At 44.3% G+C, this 11,785-nt stretch overlaps 1 protein-coding gene across 1 annotated transcript in view; it reads left to right on the top strand.

The window, feature by feature from the left end:
* Positions 1 to 11,458: 11,458 nt before the first annotated feature.
* Positions 11,459 to 11,785, top strand: part of LOC107302786 (calpastatin) — a 67,330-nt gene continuing 67,003 nt past the window's right edge. Inside the window, exon 1 of the mRNA XM_029287296.1 lies at positions 11,459 to 11,681. Coding sequence (XP_029143129.1) covers positions 11,631 to 11,681 — 51 coding nt within the window. The 5' untranslated portion in view covers positions 11,459 to 11,630. The remainder of the gene's footprint in view (positions 11,682 to 11,785) is intronic.

Genomic DNA, 11,785 nt, shown 5'->3' with positions numbered 1-11,785 from the left:
AGAGACTGAGTGCCCAAACTGCAACCCAAAACCCACTTATTTATTGCCGGGTGCTGGGTGGGCATGGCCAACTGGGTGGGTGTGGCCACGGTGGGCATGGCCTCCTCGATAATGCTCTTAGGGAGTGACGTCTGTGGGGCCGGACAGGGTTGGGGGAAATCCAGGGGGTCTCTGGCAGCTGGGGTGCTGGGCTGGAGGCTCATCCTGCGGGGTTAGGCGAGGTGAGGCACAGTGGGGATGCCAATTGCCACAGGGCAAGGCAAGGCAGGGGCCGGGGCTGCTGCTGCCTGATACCATTGCCCCCTGCACACAGAGGCCAGCGAGCACATGGGGCAGACGGTGTCTGTCAGCAGCCACAGCCTACCGGCTGTCCTGCATCATGGCGAACTAGCCACAGAGTCCTATCAGCGCGGGCGGAGATGGCCCCAGGACATCCAGAAGGAAACCCTTGCCCAGCCTAGGCCCCATCCGCTCAACGGCTCTGACGGGGGCGGCAGCTGCTGCTGCTCCAAGTGGCCAACCATGCAGGAAAGTAGGAGGAGGTGGAGGGGCAGCCAGTGCACGAGATCCGCTTCCTCGTCAGGCTGCCAGCAAGCAGCCGAGGCAGCTCCAGACCCCCGGCTGCCCCTCTGCCTCTTCCAGCTTCCCTGCATGGTTGGCTGATAAGAGCAGCAGCAGCTGCCATCGCTGTCAGAGCCATTGAGTGGATGGGGCCCAGGCCAGGCAAGGGCTTCCTTCTGGCCATCACGGGGCTATCACTGCCAGTGCTGATGGGGCTCTGTGGCCAGTTCACCATGATGCAGGATAGCCAGCAGGCTGTGGCTGCTGACAAACACCATCAGCCCCCATGCGCTCGCTTGCCTCTGTGTGCAGGGGCCAAAGGTGTCAGGCAGCAGATCTGGAAGTGAAGCTCTGCCGCCCATCCTCGCGCTGGTGGGGATGGCGGCGGTGGCGGGGCAAGGTGGGATCTGGCATGCGCCCACCCTTTGCCGCTGCCGCCCCACATTGTCCCGCGTGCACCTCTGGGATGTGTGTGCAGGATGATGTGGGGTGGCAGTGTGGAGGGGTGGGCATATGCCACAGCTTACTTTCCCCCACTGCTGCCCCCACTAGTGCGAGTATGGGCGGCACAGCTTCACTTCCAGATGTGCTGCCGGCTGGGCCTGGTGATGCAGTGATCACTGCCGCCTCCTCCTGTCCAGCCCCTTGCATTGCCCAGGCGCCGCTGTCCCACGAGGCTGGGCAACTGGTGTGCAAGATCCAGTGCCTCGTCAGGCTGCTGAAGTGGGACCGGCTGTGACTAGCAAACAGCCGAGACAGCTCCAGACACCCGGCTGCCCCTCCTCTGCCTCCTGCTTCCCTGTGTGGTTGGCCAGTCAAGGGGCTTGAAGCAGTAGGAGGAGCAGCAGAAGCTGCCACCCCCATCAGAGCCGTCGAGCAGATGGGGCCCAGGCCGGGCAAAGGCTTCCTTCCAGCTGTCCCGGGGCCATCTCTGCCCGCACCGATGGGGCTCTATGGCCAGTTCGCCATGATTCAGGACAGCCAGCAGGCTGTGGCTGCTGATGGATACCTTCGGCCCCCATGTGCTCACTGGCATCTGTGTGCAGGGGCTGATGGTGTCAGGCAACAGATCCGGAAGCGAAGCTGTGCCGCCTATCCTAGCGCTGATGGGGGTGACGGTGGTGGTGGGGAAGGCAGGATCTGGCAGGCGCCCACCTTTTGCTGCTGCTGCTGCCCCATATCATTCCACGTATGCCTCTGGGATGTGCATGCAGGATGATGTGGGGTGGCAGCGGGGAGGAGTGGGCATGTGCCACAGCTCACCTTCCCCCACCGCTGCCCCCATCAGCATGAATATGGGCAGCATAGCTTCACTTCCAGATCTGCTGCCGGCGATGCAGGGATCACCGCCGCCTCCTCCTACTTAGCCCTGTGCATTGCCCAGGTGCCGCTGGGCAGCCGGTGTGAGGCTGGGCAGCCGGTGTGCAAGATCCGGTGCCTCATTGGGCTGCTGAGGCAGGGCTGGCTGCGGCCAGCGAGCAGCCGAGACAGCTCCAGACACTCGGCCACCCCGCCTCTGCCTCCTGCTTCCCTGTGTGGTTGGCCAGTCAAGGGGCTCGGAGTAGCAGGAGCAGCAGCCACCACCCCTATCAGAGCCACTGTGTATACAGGGCCCACACCGGGTGAGAGCTCCTTTCCAGCCGTCCCGGGGTTGTCTCTGCCCACACTGATGGGGCTGCACTGCAGAAGGGAGATGGCAGCTCTGATTACACCCTGCCGGTCACCCCCAGCACCCTGCCCTGTGCCCCTTCTATGCAACCCTATGTGACCTCCGTGTGGATGAGAGGCTCAGCCGGCAGGGGGGCAGCTTTCCTCTGTGGAGGCATTCCAGCCCTCCAGCCCCCCCTAGCCAGACCTCCTCACCTTCCCCCAGCCAGGACCTGATGACTCCCACCCTCCTGCACCCACCCCAGTCCAAGACTCCTGCAGCCCCCCACCGTATCCTTTTGCCTCCCCCAGCTGGGACCTCCAGTAATTCTGCAACTGGGAGCTCCTGCTCCCACCACAGCCAACCCCCCCTGAGCAGCCCAGCTCAACCAAGACAGAGGGAAGGCGAGGCAGAGAACCGATTGTTAAATGATTTGAAACCCACAACTGGTCACTTCCAAAGGTCGCTCACTCATTCTCCTGCCAAAACCTGTTCCTTTTATAGGTTTCCCTCACCCCATCCAGCTCTCACAGCTGTTCTTGGACTCCGCATGTGCGGAGAGAGGGAGGGGAACAGCCCGGCCCTGCATCCCTCTGTCTGTAGCAATGGCATGCATGCCAACAGAGACGGCTCTGCGTGCTGCCTGTGACATGCGTGCCATAGGTTTGCCACCATGGGTCTAGGATATAGAGGTTATCTTTGAATCTATGTAATTCATAAACCCCTCTATGAGCTATAAGTTCCCTGGCTCAGCACATAATATTCATGGAAATAGTACATTCAAAAAGCAGTAAGTTCCCTTCACTGTAAGTAGTGTGGTGAAGTTTTAGATAGCAAGACAAAAGAAAATTAGAAGCAAAGCAACATGCAGATTCATGAGTCAGTCTGCCAAATCTGCTCTCTTTCCCTGGGTGGGAAAGAAAGATTGAAGCAGCAGTAGATAAAGAAACAAGGAAGTACTGAATGTTTATTTGAGAGGATAAGGTGCATGTCACGAGGTAGCTGGTGAAGTCCCTCTATCAGACTGGTGATAAAATAGCACTTTTTCATCCTCAAAATTCCTTATTGACCTCAAAGCCTCTTGGTGCTGATTGATTCAGTTCCTTTCTCAACTTGGCTGTTCAGCTACTTCAGATTCAACTTCCATCACTTAATGCAATTTGAGATTGGTTCAGTCAGGTAATGTTCAAACTGTGAAGCCTATGATTGGCAAAAAGGATTCCCAGATTCCAAGTGTCCATGCTGTATTGATCTCAATTTACTTTTATTGATATATTGGCACAAGTCAAACTCCTTGTATCATTTTTTACTTCCAGGATATTATTTCATCCCCATGTTTATGTTTACAGGACACAAGATCATAAACAAAATTAATTAACCTTATAGTTAGTTTCTGTTTCAAGAAAGCCACTATAACAATAATACCTATCAATCAATATTGCATATCACAGTCATCAGAGATGATACAAATCTAATCAGTCTAACTCTAAGTAATTTTCTATTGCCAAATAAGGGCCAGAAAACAGAAAAAAGAGAGAGAGAAACCCAATACAATACTAACAAACAAGGCAAATCAAATAGAAACAGGCCTAACTATATGGTTTCCTTTACAATCAAACCCAAAATATTTTTTGATTAAATTTTCATTTCAGTATCCTACTCAGGCCCCACTTTTTAAAAAGTGGTAGACAGCTGAAAGTGTTTGTTACTAGCTAAAGCAAATGCAATTTATCTCAAGCCAATTAGCTTTTAGTAAATAAAAAAATGTTTCCTTTCATGGTGCTGAAGACACTCCCTTCTTATACAATGTTTGGAATTCAGACGAGCAACACCCAGCTAACTTGTCAAATACAGTATAACTCTCTTCTGAATTTCAAAGTGAAGTTTTCCTGTTGATTATAATTTTTACCTGTCTCAGTGCTTCTTCTCATTATGTCTGCTTATGTATAGATTGCAGAATATTTTGGCAAAATAACATCAATGGAAAACATGATCAAACAGGTATGAAAAAAATCCCATTGCTATGACTGCTAACAAAATTGCATTAAGCAAAATAGGAATGAATATGAAAAGGAATGAAAAACAATAGCATAGAAAATAAACAGGCCTTAATCCATTCAAATTAAATCACTTTAATGGTTATTGAAGAGGTTTCTCAACAGAATTAAAAAGCAGTACAAACTTGAATCAAAGAATAAAGAAAAGTAGTAAGAAAGTAAAAAAGAAATAGAAAAGAAAATAAGAAAGTGAAACAAAATATAGAAAAATAAAAAAGTGAAAAAGATATATAAGAAATAGAAAAGGAAAGGGAATGAGTATAAAGAAGCAGCTTCCAATCTTCTTGACAGCAATTATAGATACATTTATATTGTACTCACACTAAGGTTACATCATCATTTATTTCCTCAAGCTATCCTTTCTAACCTTCAAACCCATAAATCCCAAGTTCATTTCTCTCTCTCTTTTTTTTCCAGTAAAAGGTTTCTTCTCTCTTCCAGTCCATGCATCATTGACAGTACAGAACTATGGTTACAGCTATTGAGAATAGCTGTGCATACAGTCTCACTGCAGTAATCACATAAAAAATAATATTTCATTGCTCTTTTCTAATTAACTGTCCATTAATCCCATAAAAAATATTCTAGTTTCAGTTGAATGTTTTATCTTATTTTAAAGATAAAACATTCAACTGAAACTAGAACATTTTTGTATCGTTGTACTGGTATATATTTGTACCCCCAAATGATTATGAGGTAATAAATTTGAAGCATCAGATTAATAATCGAGTGCATGCTCAAAAATATTATGTTCCACTGTATTTGATGGAATAGATGGAAGCACACTCATGTGGAAGAACTCAAGATCAACTGAAATTTAGGAAATGTAGAAATTTACTGGTGTTTTTTTTTGCAAATGGTTGTGATAGACATCTATTAGAAGCCACAATGAAATCACCTACACATCATAGCAACATCATGTGACATTAATTACAAGACATGACTAATGTAAATCACACAGTTCATATCAATTGCATGACATTACATGACATTACTTTCCTCCTTCCCTCCTCTCTATGTGATTTCCTGATTATTTCAGAAATAGGACAGACCAAAGCAATTGTTCAGTATATTTGATTTAGATATATGGCCTTTTTGCTCTCATATTTGCATCTGATTAACATAATGTGATTGATTCAGTTTTAGCTTATTTTATTGTATAAACTTAGTCATTGTTATTGTTTTTTTTAACCCATGCTTTATTTTGTTTCAGTTTGTGGCTTAGCCAGTTGTGATTGGTTTAGTAAATCACAGTTAAGAAAACCCAAAATACATTGTATTCATGATATGCAAATCTGGTATGTTCTTTTTTATTCTTTTTTACTATGTTTTATTTTTCCTCAAATATTGTACTATTGTAGTACCAGTTCAGATTTACTTCGTCTTGTGTAGTGTTGTGCAGTGTTTATTGGTATTTGTATTTGAGCTGATTTTTGTTTTCTAAAAAAATGAGCAGAGATTATGGACAGACTTTTTCCCCATTAACATGAATCCACTGTACCAACAGCACATTATTCCATAGAACCTCAGCACCTTAATTCTGGTGGCTGTCTGTAGACATTTTTAGAATACAGCTTTCTCCCAGTCCATCCATCAATGACAATATGGAACTATAGTTACAGCCTTTGGAAAAATTAGCTGTTTACAAAATTGTTGACATGCTTATTACCATCAGCATCCAGTAGGGTTTTAGTGCAGAAGGAGAGATGACTTTGTGCCCAAGCAGCTCCTTTTATAGCTCTTGCAACTGTTATTTTATTTACCCTCAGATACATGCACACGTGGGAAAATGGCAGGGGACCTGCTAGCAATGTATACTATTTCCTTTTTGTGTGGCATCAGTGAAATAATGTTTATTGCTTCAAGACCAGTGATGGCTTAGGGCAGGGGTGTCAAACTCGCAACGTCACGTGACGTGTCGCGGCATATTGCGACTTTTTTTCCATTGCTCGCAATGGGGTGGCCGCAGTTTCACCATGACCTGCGGGCCGGCAGTTTTGACACCCCTGGCTTAGGGCAAGGCACTAACTGAATCGTTATTTTAATTAGCTGGAGAGCACACAGATTGGCCCAGGATGTCTTATCATTTTAAAAATAGTCAAAATTATGGGAGTGGTAACTCCAAAACATCTGGATATACTTGCTTAGAGAAGGCTGATTTAACATACAGGTCACACTATTTGGAAATAGTTGATACCAGCAAATAAGTGTTCATAAATCATAGCAAGGCCTGGTCTATGTAGCTGATTGCTTTCATCTTGTTCTTCTCCAAACACACCTGTTTTTATGTCAGCTGCCTAATTGATTTATGTTTATTGGGAACCCTGCCATGAGAAAAATAATTGAAAATCCTATTCACCCTATAAAGAGAAGTTAAGATATTCTAAGCTTCTAAAGTGACTGCCAGAGGCAAGACTAAAAAGGAAAGTTTACCATCCCATGCATGTATGTGTAAGTTAATGCTTGTCTGATTTCTGATGTCATCTAAAGCCAAGTGAAATATTTATTGCTATTATTCATCCATTATTGAAAAATCAAGAAATATGCACTGATTCTCAAGGGCTAAGCTCACAATGGCTATCACCAAAACCATTTCCATTTATCTACATTCTTATCAGATATGTTGTGGATTATGTCCCACCAATATACTTACAGTTTGTGCAATCCATTTTGGCAATGGCATTAGGGAACACGGTTTCCCTTTTTCCCCTTGGCTACCACTGGACAATTGAATGATAGTATTTGTAAGCAAGATACAAAGCACTAGAACAATCCATAAAAATTGATTACTGAAAGTATACCCTATGAAAAAGTGTTTTATAGCATCATGGTGAGCAACTGCACCCAGAGTCAGTGTGGATCTTAAACCCCTCTTTTTTTTAATAACTGTTGGAGCCCTTTCAATGGTGCCACTAAATTTCTGCAATGAAATTGCTGATAACTGGCAGCATAATTGCCACCCTTGAAGCAGGAAGTACATGAACATTAGTCCTAAAATAAAACTGAAACAGAAAATAAATACTGTTACGCTCCCTACAAAGAAAGCTTGAGAAAAAAAATACAACCTACTTTTCCCAGCAATTGGAGATGCTTCTACTCACAGTATTCAGACTTACAAATAAGCATTAAAATGTGGCTTCAAAGCTACCAGAGATTGCTCAATTCTGCTGTAGTCTGCAAAAATTATTGAGGTTAGTGTAGCATACCATAAAAGCTTTCAGAAACCACAGCCCAGAAAATAGCTTTTCAGAAAATATTTTCAGGATGGCGGTGTGGTGTGGCAGGAGAGTAAACTAGTCTAAATCATGAGAAGTTAGTTAATATGAAAATATTGTAATTAACAATTTTATTAACTCAAAAATAATATAGGAACACTAATCGTTTCTTTGGAATTGAACTGCAAATCTCCTTACAATGTTTCAGGCTGTCCCCAGGTTAAGAATGACTTCTGGTCCTAAGTCTGTCTTCAACTTAAATATGTATGTAGGACTTATTAATGGACTGCCTATTACTAAATATGGCAGACAGCATCTCCTTCATCAAGTTTATGAACCACTGAAGCTGTATAATGTTGTCATGAGCCACTGAAAACAGGCTGAATATAAAAAATGTGCAGCTTCAGCGATTCATGAAACATTGTGCAGCTTCAGCAGTTTATTGGCTTGAGGTAGGAGAACGTTGTCCATCATTTTTAGTAATAGCCCATTCATAAATATGACTTGTCTGTAGGTTGGGTGTTCTTGACCTGGGGACTGCCTGTATACCCTGTATACTGATAACTGTACACAAAGTAGGGGTTTCTATGAAGGGATGGCAAGTTCTCCTGTGCTAACACTATATAGAGCTTCCCAAACACAATCTGCACTTGCTTTTCTTCATGCCATACTTTTTATTCCAGCACCTGGGGCCCTATCTAAATTTTCAAATGTTCTTTATTCTGGAACCATTTAAGAATTATACTTTTGTTCATAAAACAGAAAAAGAAACATCAATAGGCAGGGGCAGTTTAAAAAGGAAAAACAAAAGGAAGATACATCTAACTTTGTAATTAGCTCTCCATTGATGGCTTTTGGAGTAAGATTTCCAGAGTTTCGGCTCCTCTGTTTCTAAATATTATGAAATGTGGTTCTTGATTTAAAGAAAAGTATAGGCTGTACCAACTATATATGCAAAATATTGTTATATACAATAATATCTTTGTCTCAGTCATGAAAAATTTCCCATAGACAGCAATATTTTCTAAGTACTTCACATCTTGATCTACCTAAATCAGAAACTGGAATTATGCATAGGTTTTTGTGGAAATAGACTAAGGGAGGCAAAACATACACTGCAACAACACAATGCATTTTCACTGCTTACAAGACAAACTTGCACAAAATGTCATGGTGTAAATACCAAGGGTCAGGGCTTGTATCATGACATCATGGTACACATACAGTATTATCATTTTTGTGTTGTCCAATCTCCCTCCCACACAAACCTGTGTGTCTCCCTGAATGTTTCAAAGGATGTACTTTGAAAAATTGCAGTTGGCTCCTGCATATATACATCAGGAAGTCTCCTTGCTTTTTAATGGGGAAACAATCTGCATGAATTTAGTATGACTGTCGTCATAGTGATCTCTATTGAACAGATAACATTGCATTTTTGTCATTATGCCAATGGATTCATACTGCAGCCTCAATTGGGTTATTATGGGTAAGTATACCATGACTTGGCACAATATGTGACCTTCTACCACATACAGTAGGTGGTAAAGATCTGCTTATATCTAAGTTCTCGCTATCAGAAAATGCTCCCCTCCCACTTTGCTCCTGCTGCAATAGATTAACATAGTCACCTTCCTCAAAATGTTCAAAATCAAGAACACTGGCATCAGAAGATGAATCGTGGGAATATAAATTTTTGGGAAGAGTTGGTATCTTGCCCCTAATAGAGAAATGCATATATTTTAATATCTTGATCCTTCCAGGATTTCATTCTATTTTGTTTATCAACTTTGCAGCAGGGAGTAGTGTTTTGTGCGATGAACCCTCAGGAATGCAGCACAGTCTGTCAAACCTGTTATGTGATAAGGTTCAAGCATCGTCAAAAATTAAACATCACAAATAAAGAGAATCTCATGAAAAATAATTTGTGTTTCAAGAATGATTCTTTTTGCATTGCCAGCAATGGGGTGGGCGAGGCTTCGGTATGATGAAACCAGCCCAAGGGCCAGCAGTTTGACACCCCTGGGCTAGAAAGATGATGATGATGATGATGATGATGATGACTCTAAAATAACCATGGAGGGCACAACCAATAACCACAGGGGAATTTGCTCTGTTGTGGCAGCTGTTAACATCAAGCAATAGGAGGACAGACATTATTAGACCGAATTAACCACAGGAGAGAAACCACACATCCAGTTTTGTGCTGATACAAATCTAAAAGCACCATTTTTCTAGCAGAGCAGGAAATGAGGATTGCAGGTAGTGAACTAAGGCTGATGTCATTCATACAAGTCATTTCAATGTGATCATGGAAACAATGCCTGTGTTCAGTTAGCAGGTCATATAGAAAAGCTCTTAATTGTGGGTAAGAACTTACAGGAGGGTTGGAAACCTATCTATCTAAAACAGTGTTTCTCAATCTTGGCAACTTTAAGATGTTGAAATTCAACTCCCAGAATTCCCCAGCCAGTGATGCTAGCTGGAAATTCTGGGAGTTGAAGTCCATATGCCTTAAAGTTGCTTAAGGTTGAGAAAATACTGCTCCAGGTGTTTTGTATGCAGCCAGTATGGATGATGGTGAGCCAGAATATTGGGAGCTTATTTCAGAAATGTCCAGAGAGACAAACCGGGCAGGTGCCTAGAACTGAGTCCTAATTCTCAAGAGTCTATTAGAATATATGTTCTGATAACAATTTCTCTGCTTTTAAGTTTGTCTTCCAAGCCCTTCTTTATGAGCTACTATTTTCAAAATTGAGACGACAATGAAGTAAAGACTACTTTTTGCACAGATATTGTGATTAGACAATAATTCCTAAGGAAACTTGGCTAGCATCAACATTCTTTTCATTTTTATGCCAGGCAAATATTTTTGACATTCTTTTCACTTGAAATGTTCTTTTAAACTTGCATTTAGCTAGCATAATCATATGCCTGTTTGTAATTGTATAAACTGAGCTGGAATTTCTTTTGAGTGAGATCTATTACGTTTTAAGCAAGTTTTTTGTGGTTTTTTTGCTTTTGTTGTTCTTGACATTAATTGAACTTGGGAATGTCTATATAAGCTTTCAAATAAATTACACCAAGGTCAGTGGGAGAGGCTTCCAGATGTGTATATAAAAGCCTGTCTTGATTTACTTTCATCTGCATGGCATTATCTGGACTTGCTAGATCAGTGGTTCTCAACCTGTGGGTCGGGACCCCATTTGGGGTCGATCGACCATTTCACGGGGGTCGCCAAGCAAGGTTGTCCGCCATTTTTTTTGTCCGCCATTTTTTTCCCCTTTTCTGGCGGGTGCCTTACCTCTCTTGGGCTGGGCCAGCTGGTGGTCGGCCTGCTCCGTCTCTGCCACTTGCCAGCTACGCCTCGGCCGGCGCAGGGGGCGGAACCACGCATGCGCGGCGCTCCCGGGCAGGGAAAGTCCTCGACTTACGACCGGTTGGGTAGTCCTCGACTTATGACCGGTTTAGTCCTCGACTTACGACCGGTTGGGGTCGCGGCATTAAAAAGGTTGAGAACCACTGTGCTAGATAAATGTTTGTCTCATCCAAACACTGACAGAATCAAAGATGGACCACATGGCTTCACATCTAAGTTTTAAGAGGAGAGGAAGGTAATACTGGCCTGTGCAGATTAAGTACTAAAATGCTTATTTTTTTTAGAAATTAAGGAGAGGCCTCACTTATACCAGGCCAAACCAGTCAGAAACAGAATAAATAGATGGGGTGGTGGTAGGGGTTGTTGAGTGCGTTGTAACCTCGGCAAGATTTTAAAAGGAGGCTCATCTGAAACAAGATAGAATGAAACGGCGCTCAGAGGCTGGGTTAGCAGCCCATAACGTCGACAAGGCGCAGCCGGCTAGGGGAATACAGCAACGCGCCATCCAATACTTTTGTAGCGAACCTCCTCCCCGGGAAAGTCTCCGTGACTGAAGCAACGGCGGCGGCGGCGGCGGTGGCAGGAAGAGGAGGCGCCACAGACGTCCGATTTTGGCACGGGGTCTGTCGGAAAAGTTGTTTCGTAGCTCCCCGCCGGATCCTCCTCTGCTGCTCCCCTGTCTTCCTTGTTTTGGAGTCACCGCAGAGTCCCGTCAACACGCCGCAAGGGCGAAAAAACGGCCTGCGAGGAGCCAAAGCGCCTCCTCAGCTGTCATGTCGCAGCCGACCAAAGGCAAAAAACAGCCCGCCGCGGGCTCCAAAGAGGTAAGCCGAGGGCGGCGGCGGGCGGGAACCAAACTAAACTGTTGCCCCCCAAGAGGGCTCTCTCTCCTTCCATTTTCCCCCTTCGAATAAGAAAGGCGAGGAAA

The sequence above is a fragment of the Protobothrops mucrosquamatus genome, unplaced genomic scaffold (assembly GCF_001527695.2).
Source record: "Protobothrops mucrosquamatus isolate PMUCROS unplaced genomic scaffold, P.Mucros_1.0 scaffold_290, whole genome shotgun sequence".
Lineage (NCBI taxonomy): Eukaryota > Metazoa > Chordata > Lepidosauria > Squamata > Viperidae > Protobothrops > Protobothrops mucrosquamatus.
This window is presented reverse-complemented; position numbering and strand designations above follow the sequence as displayed.